The following is a 14,888-nucleotide window of genomic DNA, read 5'->3' on the forward strand; positions in this document are numbered from 1 at the left end:
TCTAACTTGACCCTCACTTAAGGCTTTCTCTAATTTTAACCCCTTGTGCTTAATGAACTGCCTGAACTATGATGCACAAGAGCATCTGTTAGCTGGAAACCTCTGCTACATGTTGCCCTCATGCAAGTTAAGGATGCAATTACAGCAATCACTGAATTGTTTTACTTCAGTGAGACCCACAGTATCATTCTCATAAACAGGTGTTTTTGTGATTTATATATTTTTTTTATTAAAATGACATTGTTTAGGTCAGCTTGCTAAATATCTGACCCGCTTCAAAATTAATAGCAGTCGGTTCCTAATTGGTTCTTCTATTTTGTTTTTTAAAAGGTGGTCAGCAACCTTTTATCTAAATTGGGATTCCTCCCCACTCCAATCACCTGGCATCTTCACCTAGCCTTATCCCTCCAAAGCAAAGCCTTCCAGTATATTCCTAAAGAGAATACATATAGATAGTAGGTCTTACACTATGGATTTATCATTCTTAAATATTGCTTTTCACTACTTTGAGGAACATTTCTGGCCTACATGGCAATGTCCTGGCTCTTGAGCAATGCTTTCTGTGCCCACAGCTTCTATGTATGCTAAGGATAAAGACAAATCTTCTATTTCAGTGCTAGCAGTAGGAGCTGCTGGATAACACAGCTTAGTTTCTGGGGACTGAAATGCTTTAGTCTAACCCAAGTTATTGGGCTATAGGGTAAGTAGGAAGTGTAATGGCTTGTGATATACAGGTCAGACTAGATGACCCAGTGGTCCCTTCTGGCCTTAAACACTATGAAGCCGTAATTCTCCAGGAGTTCTGAGTATTACATCCATAACACTGCCAATCCTGGGAGTAAAGGATCAGATCCTCACTTGGTAAATAACTGTAATTCCTCTACACCACTGAATCAATCCCTGAAAATGAGGGCTCCAAAGAATAACAAACAGGGCCCTGGTTGAAACCTACTAATAAACTAATGCACACTTTCTCTCTCTACGAGCACAAAGCACTTTCCTCCACAGCAGTTGTCTGCTCCCTTCCTTTGAGCAAATGGTCTACTGAAGTATACAAAATCCTTCTGTCTCAAATGCTCCCAAGGTTGAAGCAGGCAAGCTCAGCAGGGAAGCGAGAGAGTGCTATGTGCAGGCAGCCGTGATTCAGAGCACAATGGGTATGTTACTTTTCTGTACAGGTCTCTCAGCTTGCTCTCTCTTCATGTTAGGGACCAAAAAAAGAATAGGGATTTTTTTGCTCCCCTTTCTTTTAATGGCCAGGCCTTGCAATAGTAAAGGGATGGAAACCAAGTCCACTGAATAATGATTTAATGATGTGAACTCTGTTGTGTTCTTTTTGAGTGGATGCCTGCTTTAGTGAGAGAACTGCTGAGATTCTTTAATTCAGTATTGAGGAATAATGTGAGGATGCTGAAGGATACAGAAAACCCTGGATAAGGGAGGTTGGCAATAATGGTATTATTAGATTGAAGCAAAATGTAAGAGCAAGATGGATGCTGCAAGATTATTAAATCTAGAAAGTGAAACATTTTAAAGCTAAACTCCAGAACTAATAATGAGCAATTGAATTCAAGTAGTTTTTACAAATGAATGGGAATGTCTAATTATTAATCTCTTCAGTGCCAGTGCCCACTGGGATTTTGGTACATCAAAGGTGTATTTTGTTTCGGAGGGGGGGAGGGGGATGCAACACTGAAGAGGTTAATACAATATACTGGATTAAATCTTAGCTGTGAATGATTGCATGTTTAAAAAATGCACAAAAAAACCAGCAGAAACTGACAAATCTCTTTCACTCTAATTTATCTGTCTGACAAATGGACGGGATGTTGGAAATTTATCATTTTGGTTGATTAACATCCAGGAAGTTAGATCAGAACAACCACATTCATTTCACTCACGTCTGAGGTCACATCTGAATCCCGGTCTCCAGAGGTAATATACTAATGTCCTAAGGCACTGCACCATCTGGTCCCCCTTTTGATCTGCAATATTTGAATGCTTGATTTACTATCCCTGTGTATCCATAAATTGTGTAAACTCAGAGGCATGGCAGTGGTAGTTGGGTATCATGAGCAGATGATTTAGTCATCAATATCTATTGGGTTTCCTTATTGCTGCCATTAGACTTTTCAGTTTTACTTATAAATCATGTAAGTGAATCATTCAGTGTACCAGAAACTGCAAGTTAGTGTTAGAACTTGCCCACTGTGAGATTAGCTGAAATTAATCTGCCCCTTCAGAATGTGGAAGAGCCAAGTGGATTGCTTATTCACCAGAGATGGTTGATAAATCAGAAATAAATTGCATGTGTATATATAGCCGGAGGTGGTAAGGAAATAAATCACTTTTCTCTTTTCTTTCTGAACAGGATCAAAGCACTTGGAATAAATGTGAGTACAAGTTTTACACTAATTGAATCTACCTTTGAAAGCCATGGCCGCTGCCTCTCACCTGAACTCGGATGCACTTCGGGAAGTTCTGGAGTGCCCCATTTGCATGGAGTCCTTTACTGAGGACCAGCTGAGGCCCAAACTCTTACACTGTGGGCACACCATCTGCAAGCAGTGCTTGGAGAAACTCCTGGCAAACAGCATCAATGGGATACGCTGCCCCTTCTGCAGCAAGATCACTCGGATCACAAACTTGGCTCAACTGACCGATAATCTCACGGTGCTGAAGATCATAGATACCACAGGACTGAGTGAAGCTGTGGGCCTTTTCATGTGCAAAGTTTGCGGGAGAAGGTTACCCAGGCACTTCTGCAAGAGCTGTAATTTGGTTTTGTGTGACCCGTGCAAGGAAATGGAACATCAGCAGCAAGGACATGGTGTTGTTGCCATCAAAGAGGCTGCTGATGAACGGAGGAGGGAATTTGGGGTAAAGCTTGGCAGACTTCGGGAGCTCATGGGGGATCTGCAGAAAAGAAAAGCATCTCTGGAAGGGGTCTCCAAAGATGTGCAATCCAGATACAAAGCAGTTCTTCAGGATTACAGCAAGGAAGAGCGCAAGATCCAGGAAGAACTGGCAAGGTCACGGAAGTTCTTCACAAACTCTTTGTCTGAAGTGGAGAAAGTAAATAACCAGGTAATGGAGGAACAGGCTTATCTGCTGAACATAGCAGAGGTGCAGATCGTATCCCGATGTGACTATTTCCTTGCCAAGATTAAGCAGGGAGATATAGCTCTCTTGGAGGAGGCAGCAGATGAGGAAGAGCCAGAACTGACGAACAACCTACCAAGAGAGCTGACTCTGCAAGAGGTGGAGCTCCTCAAGGTGGGCCACGTGGGGCCACTGCAGATTGGGCAGGTGGCGAAGAAACCTCGGACAGTCAACATGGAGGAATCTCTGATGGAGACTGCTGCATCCTCATCGGCTACATTTAGGGAGACTGATGTGGTGCAAGAAGAGACTGGTTTGACACCAAATTCCTCACCTGCCAAACCAAGGATGCCTGAAACAGCCACTAGCATCCAGCAATGTCACTTCCTCAAGAAGATGGGCTCCAAAGGCAGCATGCCAGGGATGTTCAATCTTCCTGTCAGCGTACATGTCACCGTACAGGGAGAGGTGCTTGTGGCAGATCGTGGCAATTTCCGAATCCAGGTATTTACCCGCAAGGGTTTTCTGAAGGAGATCCGGCGGAGCCCTAGTGGCATTGATAGCTTTGTGCTGAGTTTCCTTGGAGCAGATCTACCCAATTTGACTCCCCTATCTGTCACCATGAACTGCCATGGCCTGATAGGAGTGACTGACAGCTATGATAACTCACTAAAGGTGTATACCATGGATGGACACTGCGTTGCATGTCACAGGAGCCAGCTTAGCAAGCCCTGGGGCATCACAGCTCTGCCTTCAGGGCAGTTCGTAGTGACCGATGTGGAAGGAGGAAAGCTCTGGTGTTTCACAGTGGACCGTGGTGTTGGGGTAGTTAAGTACAGTTGCTTATGTAGTGCTGTGCGCCCAAAGTTTGTCACTTGTGATTCTGAAGGGACTGTATACTTCACTCAGGGGCTGGGACTCAACCTGGAGAACCGCCAGCATGAGCACCACCTCGAGGGGGGCTTTTCAATTGGCTCTGTAGGTCCAGATGGGAACTTAGGCCGCCAGATCAGCCACTTCTTCTCAGAGAATGAGGATTTCAGGTGCATCGCTGGGATGTGCGTGGATTCTAGGGGAGACCTGATTGTTGCAGACAGCAGCCGTAAAGAAATCCTGCATTTTCCTAAAGGAGGTGGCTACAATATCTTAATCAGGGAAGGCCTCACCTGCCCTGTTGGCATAGCCATTACACCTAAAGGGCAGCTGCTAGTGCTGGACTGTTGGGATCATTGCATTAAGATCTACAGTTACCATTTGAGGAGGTATTCCACACCTTAAGGGTGTTTCACTGGATAAAGCTGCTCTTCTCATAGGTTCTCCCCGCCGTATCATAATTTGACAGAAGTTAGTGCTGCACTTTCAGGTAGATTATGTCCTAATCCGAGCTGTGTCACTATTTTGTGTTTAGAAACAAAATAGCCTTTTTATTTGTATAATTTTAAAAACCAACCACCACCCCACCACCTCCATGGAGCAAAGGATACTTATGGAGTACTGGTTGTGGGTTAAGTGACTGATCTCTCCCTACATCTTACTGCCTTGTGCCGTAGCTCATACTCCCAGCTTCAACCACTGCATGCTGCTTTGTGCCATAAATAGTAACTGACTCTTCTATATGACCTTTCTTTAGAAGACCCGTGAGGCGGTCTTCTTCCCACCACAGTTCTCACAAGGATCTCAGTAGCAATTCTTCACAGACAACCACAGAAAGCTATTTCTGATTGCAGCGCTGTAGCTGCATACGACAACGGAGCCTCCCTAAACTGCACAAAGGTGCAGCTTGCATAAAACTAAAGGGCAAGGCTGTGGTCCTCCCTGTTTCTAGTAATTAGGAGATTATCTTCATGGTGCCACTGGTGAACCCCACTTGGTCCACCAGTCTCTTCAATGTGAAGTGGGTACAGTGCAATCATGGAAGACCGATCGAGCCAGAGAACTGCCCTCTGATGGCAAAGAGAATTTCATTACAGTTTGATTAGCATGAGAAAAGTAGAGTGGGAGGGGGGAATTGACAGGAGAGCCTATTTAACAGAATTAATTTCAGTCTGTCAGTATTCACAGTTGTTTTACTATTAAATCTGGCTTGGAACCTGTCTTTGAAGGGTATGTTTGGTATTTAAAGCTTTGCCAGGGGAGAGAGAAATTGAAGTAAACAAGATCAAATGTGACAAATGGTATGTTCATCTGCACACTTCAATATTCTGCATTCCAGACCATTGCATTTACTGATAGGTTTCCACTAGTCTGCACTTTGTATGTGAAAGCTACTTGTTCATGAGATAGGGAAAAAAGGGGAGGGGGGGAGGAGGGAATCTTATTTTATTACTTGGAAGCTCTTGCTCTGGTGGTTTGCATCTTTCTCCATGCACAGCAAAAAGCTACATTCCTAGAGACATTGTCTGGCCCTTTTTTATGGCTCCAGCGGACACCAGGATGCATGTTCATCTCAGCTTTGGGGCAGATGGAGCACAAAACTGCAGCTGTGTGAGTTAACACCCCCACAGTGTGCCTATCCTGGCTGATAAACACATATCTCAGTGTGGTGTTGCTCCTCTAAAATGGTTTATTGAAGAAAAGAAACATTTAAATAGGACACAGTTGTAGACTGTTAATCTGCCAAAGATCATGGTTACACTGCAGTGTAATTACTATTTGTTACCATCAACAATGTAGTTGCAAATTTGGGGGCACAATAGACCACGTAAAAAACTGGCTCTATAGTTGCTGTCGTGTCCAGCATTTTCGAACTGTATTTGCTGTAGTATCAAGTCTGTGCTACAATGTGTCTGTAACAGGTGAGTTTTTAAATTCCCACAAGCTGTCTGTCCCTTCTTAGCTAAGCAGCAGTAAAAAAAACCCACTTCCTGAGAGCAGCTGCTGCTGTTTGTGCCCCTCTAGCCAGCTGTGTGACTGTAACAGTGCTTCCAGTTCAAGCGGTGAAAGCAGAACCATCTTGATTTGTGGATTCCCTGATATTGCCAAAGAACTGAGCAGGGCCAGACCATTAGCCCTAACTACTCCAGACCCATCTTGGCAGTTGTTTGTACAGTGCCTGGCACAGGGAGTACAATGCTGATCAGGGCAATTGGGTATTACTGTATTAGAAAGTGATGACCTAGGAGAATTCTGGAGAGAAGGGAGCAGGTACAGAGGGAAGCAGTGGATCTGTAGAGGGGAAGACACTGTGGCTTCTGAAGGGAATTTAAAAATTCAGCGCTTACCATATGAGCTGTGTTGTGTTGATTTGCTGTAGATACAAACATGAGTTTACACACACAGCTGTCTTCTGGCAAAGTTTGCCTATGGTGTGTAGCAGCAATCTGGAAAGTAACTTGCACTCTGGTGTGCATGTTGTTTGGATAGATCTACTTGTATTTGGACTTCGTTTGGATAATTACTGGGTTGCCACCCAAGCTGTTTTATAAACATTACATTGATGGCAGTTCCTGTTGTACTGATCGTTCATGTTTAAAAATCTCACCTGTTCCTAAGAGCTACTTTCTGCAGGCAGCTTTCATAGAACTGAATAAATGAAGCAATATTACCTTTCCTAATGAGCATCTACATCAAACTCGGGAGAGAATATTTCCTAGAGGCCAAATGGATACATTAAGTGGACTTAAAACCAGGCCCATTCTGCTGACTGAGCAGTTGGTTGCCTAGGTTTTTCCTGGTAGCCACAGTTTAAATTAAGTTCATCATCTCTTCCATCCTGTATTACAGATTCCAAGAAAAGGAGACGCTATTCTGTGATGCACTTGTAGAGTAAGGTAGAGAGGGGATTGGGGCCCGTGTGTGTGTTTAGCCTGTAGCTGCTATACTGTTCTCGTGGTTTTTTTTCAGGCAGACAGGGGGAAGAGAAGAGGAATGGCTGTCCCCAGCTAGAGTACATGCTTCAGCTGGCAAAGCGGAATTGGCTGTAAATTAGTTTCTCAGTTCTGCATCTTTTGCAGTGGTGTTTTGCTTTTTGCCACCGTTGTGATCAGCTCCAAAGGAGATGAAATGGAGTAATTAAAGATTATGATGAAATAGTTTAGCTTCTGCTTTTCACCTGGAGATGGAACATGTCTGATAATGAGTATGTTTGATTTTTAAAGGTTGTGTAATAAAGAGGAAATTGATCCAATTAAAAGTGCATTACAAATGGCTCATCTCGTTATTTAAAACATTTCTCCTTGTGTTCTCTTTGGTGGCAGACTGGTTTCCAAGGCCATCCAGAATTAGATTTGCTAACATATTAACTGCAAGATACCTCTTCTCATGCTGTCAGGATGTGGAGAATAAATCCACGCTCTGGCAGGCCTACAATAAGTATCTCTCACTTCTTTCCCCACTTTACAAACATAAATACTAGGATTTCTCAGACATGCTCAGATCAATAGGCCCTCAAGGCCCCTATCTTCATGATGTGTGTCGTACCTGATGCTTTAAAGGCAAACAACCCCCACACCTCCGTAGTGCAACAAATAAAAATAGTTGAAAGTGCGTCAAGTGGTTAGAGCCAGGAATCCTGGATTATAATCCTAGATTTGCCACTGATTCATTTAGCCACTGCCTGCTTCAATTTATTCATCTGCAAAATTGGGCTAGTATTGCTTATATTACTCCGGAGTGGCGTGAGGTTCAGCTAGTTGTTATGGGTTGAATTGGGATAATCTGATAGGTGCTATGAGTATTCTTTTTAAGAAAATCTCATTTGGGGGAAGCCACAAGAGAGCTAAGCAATTGCCATTTCAGTTTAGAGGACAATATCTCATCAGTGGACACACATCCTCTGATTTCCTTGTTACCAGCTCAGTTTATGTTACCCAGACTCTTTTCCTATGATGTGAGACCGTGCTGTAAGCAGTTGCTGGTTTATAAAATATAAAGAACTTTGAAGAACGATAGTCATATTGACCCTGCTAGACTTAGCACTGATCAACTGTTTCATGAAAAGCGGTGATTTCTCACGGCAGTTATAATTTCACTGTAAGCATTCGTTCTGGATTAAAAATTGGCATGTGACGTTTGAGGCTGGGCGGTTATTTTTAAAAATAAACTTTTATTTTGTAACCAAAGAGGGCAGGGTTATAAAAGTTAAAAATAAACATCGGCACTTTTAGGTTCTCTGCATTGTATAGTTTAAGTGATTTTTCTGGGTCATTAGCCAATGTGAGGCTTTAAAGTTATTTCATTTTGCACAACTAATTACTGTACTTGCCTGGCACATTTGGATTACAATGAGCAGGGCATAAGGTCATTTAGCAGACTGAGTCACAGCATATGCAGTTTAGTCTAAACAAAATTTCACAGCAACTGGCTAGATTTTTTAAGACTGAAGAATATGTTAAATCAGTGCCTTTAAAACATGTATCAGGACAGAAACTGCATGCTGTAAAGAGTTATACATTTAATATAGTGCTTGTTGGTAGAAATAGATTTCAAAGTGCTATAAAATTCTATAGGCTTAGATTGTGACCAGACAATAAAAGCAGATATAGGGGAAAGTATTATATCCCAATTGCCTAAATACTAAAATGGGTGAACTAGAGGGCATGACATTACATTAGGATATCGATATAATCAGCATATCAGAAACTTGGTGGAATGAGGATAATCAATGGGACAATAGGAATGACAGAGTAGGTTGTGCTGGTGAGGGAGTGGCACTCTAGGTACAAGAAAGCAGAGAGTCAAATAAAGTAAAAATCTTAAATGAATCCAATTGTACCATAGAATCTCTATGGATAGAAATTCCATGCTTGACCAATAAGAGTATAGCAGTAGGAATATGCTACCGACCACCTGATCAGGATGGTGACTGCAGTTGTGAAGTGTTCCGGGAGATTAGAGAGGCTATACAGGTAGAAAACACAATAATAATGCAACAAAGAGTCCTGTGGCACCTTATAGACTAACAGATGTATTGGAGCATAAGCTTTCGTGAGTGAATACCCACTTCATCAGACGCATGTAATGGAAATTTCCAGAGGCAGGTATAAATATGCAGGCAAGAATCAGTCTAGAGATAACGAGGTTAGTTCAATCAGGGAGGATGAGGCTCTCTTTTAGCAGTTGAGGTGTGAACACCAAGGGAGGAGAAACTGCTTTTGTAGTTGGCTAACCATTCACAGTCGTCTAATCCTGAGCTGATGGTGTCAAATTTGCAAATGAACTGAAGCTCAGCAGTTTCTCTTTAAAGTCTGGTCCTGAAGTTTTTTTGCTGCAGGATGGCTACCTTTAAATCTGCTATTGTGTGTCCAGGGAGGTTGAAGTGTTCTCCTACAGGTTTTTGTATATTGCCATTCCTAATATCTGACTTGTGTCCATTTATCCTTTTACCTAGGGACTGTCCAGTTTGGCCGATGTACATAGCAGAGGGGCATTGCTGGCACATGATGGCGTATATAAGTACCCTCTGATACTTGACACAATAATAATGGGGGATTTCAACTATCCTCATATTGACTAGCTATATGTCATCTCAGGAAAGAATGCAGGGATAAAGTTTCTAGACACCATAAAAGATGGCTTCTTGGAGCAGCTTGTCCTGGAACCCACAAGGGGAGAGGCAATTCTTGATTTAATCCTCAATGGAGTCAAGAGGTGAATATAGCTGGACTGTGACCATAATATAATTACATTTAACATCCTTGTACAGGGAAAAATGCCAAAGAAACACACCACAGTCAGGGTGACTGGGCAACAAAATGGCAGATGAAATTCAACGTTGATCAATGCGAAGTAATGCACATTGGAAAACATCCCAACTATAAGTACAAAATGATGTGGTCTAAATTAGCTGTTACCATTCAAGAAAAAGATCTTGGAGTCATTGTGGAGAGTTCTCTAAAAACATCTGCCCAATCTGCAGCAGCAGTCAAAAAAGCAAACAGAATGTTAGGAACCATTAGGAAAGGGATAGATAAGACAGAAAATATCATAATGCTGCTATATAAATCCATGGTACGCCCACAGCTTGAATACTGCATGCAGATCTGATCACCCCTTCTCAAAAAAGATATATCAGAATTGGAAAAGGTATGGAACGGCTTCCATATGAGGAGAGATTAAAAAGACTGGGATTTTTCAGCATGGAAAAGAGATGAGTAAGAGGGAATATTATAGAGATCTATAAAATCATGACCAGTGTGGAGAAAGTGAATAAGGAAGTGTTATTTAGCCCTTCACATAACACAAGAACCAGACGTCACCCAATGAAATGAATAGGCAGCAGGTTTAAAACAAACAAAAGGAAGCATTTCACACAGTGCATAGTCAACCTGTGCAACTTGTTGCCAGGGGATGTTGTGAGAGCCAAAATTATAACAGGGATCAAAAAAGAATTTGCTAAGTTCATGGGGAATGGGTCCATCAATGGCTATTAGCCAAGGTGGTCAGGGATGCAAGCCCATGTTCTTGGTAGTGTCTATACCCTTTGATTGCCGGAAGCTGGGAGGGGATAATGGGATGGATCACTCGATGATTGCCTGTTCTGTTCATTCCCTCAGGATACTGGGCTAATGGACCATTGGTCTGACCCCGTATGGCCGTTCTTCTCCTTTATTAGCTCGGGGTGCGTTGATTCCAGGTGCTGAAGCTGTTTGCAATGTTTGGTTTGCTGTGCACATAACTGGGCCATGTTGGCTCAGGCAGGGGAACTCTGTGTGTGTGCCACTTGGGGAGGAGGGGTGTAAAAAGAGCAAAATAAAATGAACCCAGTATTGGAAGGAAAAGTGGAACTAATGCTGTCTGATAATGAGAACATAACCTCCGCTTCTCCAGATGCTTCCCTCACATCCATACCACTCTAGACCCCTCAGCAGCAGCTTCTTCTCTGGCTGTAATGATCTTTTAATTCCCATCTCCATTGTGAGGGAGAAGAGTGATCTGAGTATTAGGACTGGGTACATCTGAGGTTTCATCTAACACTGGCTGCGTGGCCTTGGGCAAGTCACCTAACCCCTGTGCCTCAAGTCTCTCCAGCTGCAGAGCAGAGGTAATCCTGCCTTACGGGAAAGTTGGAAGGTTTAGTTGTGGTCTGCACAGTGCTGTTAGGAAGAGTGCTACTAAAGTGCTTAATGCTATTAGAGCCTCTGCAGTACTGCTGATACCCTCTCTGTTTTCAGCTGGGCCAATGACATTTTCAAATCCACATTTATTGTCTGTGGTCTGTTTATCTCACTGGAAGTGAGGGAGATACAAAGCTTAGTTCTTTGAAGTTCCTCCTGGGATGTCAAAGTTGGCTCGCTGAACAACTGTTCCCTTTTCCTCTTACAGCTGCCCTTCTCCCTCCACTCAGTCAGACTGAAGGGAGGCGCAGAGCAAATAGATCTATTACAATTATTTTGCAGAGAATGGACTGGACAGTAGCAGGTGCATTTGCTGTACTGGGAGAGCCCTTCTTGGAAGGATTCCTCTATTTCCTCCTACATGTTTTTGTGACAGTGCCTTAAAAGCAACAGGAGGTGGCATGGAGTCTGCAGGTGTGCACAAGCTGCCAAATAAAGATGTCCACAGAATTAGTGTGAACTTAATGACGTGCTGTCAGCGTTAAACACTGGCTCTAATGGTGGAGAAAACCGATGCAGGCTCCAGTGAAACGGATCAACAGCTGGGTCAATTTCAAAGCCTCGGATCAGTGCCCACATCCCCCCTTTGATGAGTTAAAGTGTTGCTAGGTAACGTGAAACCATAGCCAAAGAGCCCCTGAAATAGGGCCTTTAATCATTTTAAATGAAATAAAATGGGAGGAGGGGTTGTTTTGTTTGCCCACAGTCTAACTCGTTCTCCAGAGGGGAGATTGGAAGAAGGCAAACTTCCAATATTTGCCTTAGATCTAAAGGAAAAGCAACTCCTGATTTGTAATCTTTACTCAAAAATTCCCCTCTCTCTTTCTCTCTATAGCAAAATATTTTATGTGACTGAAAATCCTTATCACAGGAAGGCTCCCGGGTGGCGTCAGTTCAATTTCCAGGGATGACGTGTCTGTACCCCTAAAACTATCGTAACTGATTCTCTTGCTTGCAGTCTCAGTGGCGGGGTTAAGGAGGTCGTATGCTTCTCTTGCCTTTTGAGGGGGTCCATCCAGAGCAAGGTTAAGGTGGTGTAAGGTGATGCTGCTCATGCTATATAGGGGCAGAGTAGGGAAAACTGGCCCTCATCCAGCCCGTTTTGTCTCCAGGCCTGTCCATCCAATACCTGTCACCAGCATGATGTTCATCTTGAATGTACAGAGTTTGTTTTTAATGAGGGAAGATTAACTCTGTAGTTCCCTCCTTTTGTTAATGGACTTAGAAACCAAGCTGTCCATCGACCTCAGAGCACACACCATCTCCTCTGTCACTAGCACAAATGGGAGAAGATGCAGCAGAGTGGAATCTCTTTTTCTCGGCTTTCGTATCATGCTCGTCACCACGGTGTCTGAGCACTGGGAGCGAATGGGGCAAGCTTTCTGTTGGCTCTCCAAAAAAACAAATGAGTGTGTCTTGCATTTGGCTGGAGAAATCCATATGCAAACACCTACGCACTTCCAGGGCTCCGGTGACCGTTCCTTTTTGCTGCCTGCTAGCGTGGTTATTCAGACAGTTCCAACGTTGGCAACTAGCCCGCGTCTGGCCCAGCAATTTACAAGAAATCGGACTGTCTGCGGCACAGTTTTATGTTCGAGACAATGTTTTCAATTAGGGCGCAAACACACAGATTGTGTACTTTGTAGGCGGGCACCTCTTCCTGGGGCCTCCAGATTTATTTATGAAGTTGATTAAAATATTAAGATACTTTGGTTAGGAAGCTGCAAATGTGCTACAACTTCCATTTTATTATTTTTGGGGCCATTCCAGTCAGCATGAGATTTTTTCCCCGCTTTCGTCAATTTCACCTGCTACCAAATTACAGTAAAAGGGCCCCTTTCGTATAGTTCAATGACGTGCTGCATGTGTGTTCCCGGTGCAGTTAGGAAGTGAGTTGGCTAGCCGGAAGGCAATGATAGGCCAGAGATGTTTCTGAGTTGAGAAGGTATCCAGTCGAACTGTCTGGGTTGGAGCCTTCTAGTCACGTCATCCTCATTGTTTAAAAACCATGCTAATTTGCATTTTAGAGCGTCTTTCCTTGAAGCAACCCCTTAGGCAGGTTTCAGGTCCATTTTTCAGATAAATAATGCGCCAGACATAGTGCTCCAGAATACAAGCAGCATATGTGGCTTGTCTTCCAGTGAGGGGGAAATAATCACCAAAGGGCTAGGAGCAACCTAGTTTCTCAGCTTGGCCTGGTTGGAATGAAGACACTCCTGGCGAGAGGATGCTCTCCGCCTCCTGGCGGAGGAGACAATAATAGCTTCACTTGAGCACCTAGGCTGCTGAACAGGAGTTGAAGCCTTGTGGGTGATGACTTACCAATCCACCTGGAAGGTGAACGCCATGGCCAGGGCTACTAAGAGTGGGGTGGAGGCGATAAGGGGGCTGTATAGGAAAGGAATCAGAACAGTGCAAGGGAGTGTCTTAGCACCATGTAGTTAGATGTTCACTCTCTCCCCACTGCTTTTGGGCAGTGAATCCCAGTGATATGTACTACAGCTGGAGGCGAGGGAGAGCCCACACACACAAGCCTTGGTAACGGCACTGCATGGAATAGAAAATAGAGCGCCCTGCTTGTGAGGCCACATTCAGGTGAAATTAACTCAATGGGATGTTGCCCTCCAGAAGGCAGCGGCTCTATGGAACTAGGGTTCCCCTGCAGCCCCATATGAAAGAGCCGAAGGTTCAGATCTCCTAGCCATCCACCCAGTGAGGGCCAACGTTGTCCCCTTAATGCACCTGTTTGGTGGGGGAGGCAGTGCACCGCAGGAGCTAAAGCAGTGGGCTAGATGTCAGGAGACCTGGACTCTGCCACTGACCTGCTCTGTGATCTTGAGCAAGTCCACAGATACCTTTGTACCTCACCTCCCTCATCTGTAAAATGGGGATAATGTTACTCACCCACCTTTCTAAAGTGTGTTGAGAGTTATGGATTAAAAGCACTACATGACAGCCCTCTTGCTATTATTTACTTTAGTCATCAAATCCAGAGTCTACTCTAAATTATGCCCTTGTAAAACTGGAGTAACTCCACTGTCTCTCTGGAGTGGAGTCTCTCTGGATTTGAATCAGCATAACTGGGAGCAGAATCTGGCCCTCTGAGTATTTCACACTAACCCATTTTCCAAGGGATTCCAGAAAGCTGCACAGTCTGAATGATTAATAGCATCACAAATATGTAAACAACATATCTCTGCATTTTCCTCCCCATTCGACAGGGCATTGCTATGGCAAACGTCCATTTATCAATATTTAAAAATAAAACAAACAAGAACTGCGTGTTATAAATAACTCACAAGAACAACTACGGCTGGGATGCAGGAGAAAAATAAAGGCCATAGCCAAAGGTTCACACAGCCCCACAATGTGTGTTAGTCTCCTGTCAACCATAGCATGTCACGGGCCACACAGTACGTAGAGAGGATAGAATGAAAGTGCTTTTGCAATCTCTGCTATTGTGAATCCTATAATATTTAATATATGGAGATATCTTATCTCCTAGAACTGGAAGGGACCCCAAAGGGTCATCAAGGCCAGCCCCCTGCCTTCACTAGCAGGACCAAGTACTGATTTTGCCCCAGATCCCTAAGTGGCCCCCTCAAGGATTGAACTCACAATCGTGGGTTTAGCAGGCCAATGCTCAAACCACTGAGCTATCCCTCCCCCCATGTGTTCATACAAATGCTGTGGTCCATTTGAGTGGGAAAAGATCAAGTCAAGGGACTAACC

The 14,888-nt window shown here is 43.7% G+C and overlaps 2 protein-coding genes across 2 annotated transcripts in view; one reads left to right on the forward strand and one right to left on the reverse strand.

Moving 5' to 3' along the window:
• The window catches only part of ASTN2 (astrotactin 2), a 572,108-nt gene that overhangs the window by 202,026 nt on the left and 355,194 nt on the right, over window positions 1-14,888 (reverse strand). The gene's annotated exons all lie outside the window — the stretch shown is intronic.
• On the forward strand, window positions 1,046-5,393 carry TRIM32 (tripartite motif containing 32). Its single transcript, XM_024197847.2, has 2 exons — window positions 1,046-1,157; window positions 2,372-5,393. Exon 2 carries the CDS (start codon window positions 2,437-2,439, stop codon window positions 4,378-4,380), a length of 1,944 nt encoding a protein of 647 aa, XP_024053615.1. The 5' UTR covers window positions 1,046-1,157; window positions 2,372-2,436; the 3' UTR covers window positions 4,381-5,393.

The sequence above is a fragment of the Terrapene carolina genome, unplaced genomic scaffold (assembly GCF_002925995.2).
Source record: "Terrapene carolina triunguis isolate 2854851 unplaced genomic scaffold, T_m_triunguis-2.0 Scaffold238, whole genome shotgun sequence".
In the NCBI taxonomy this organism is placed as follows: domain Eukaryota; kingdom Metazoa; phylum Chordata; order Testudines; family Emydidae; genus Terrapene; species Terrapene triunguis.

Coding starts and splice junctions, on each gene's coding strand:
- TRIM32 (XM_024197847.2), top strand. CDS start 2,437: ATGGCCGCTGCCTCTCACCTGAACTCGGATGCACTTCGGGAAGTTCTG.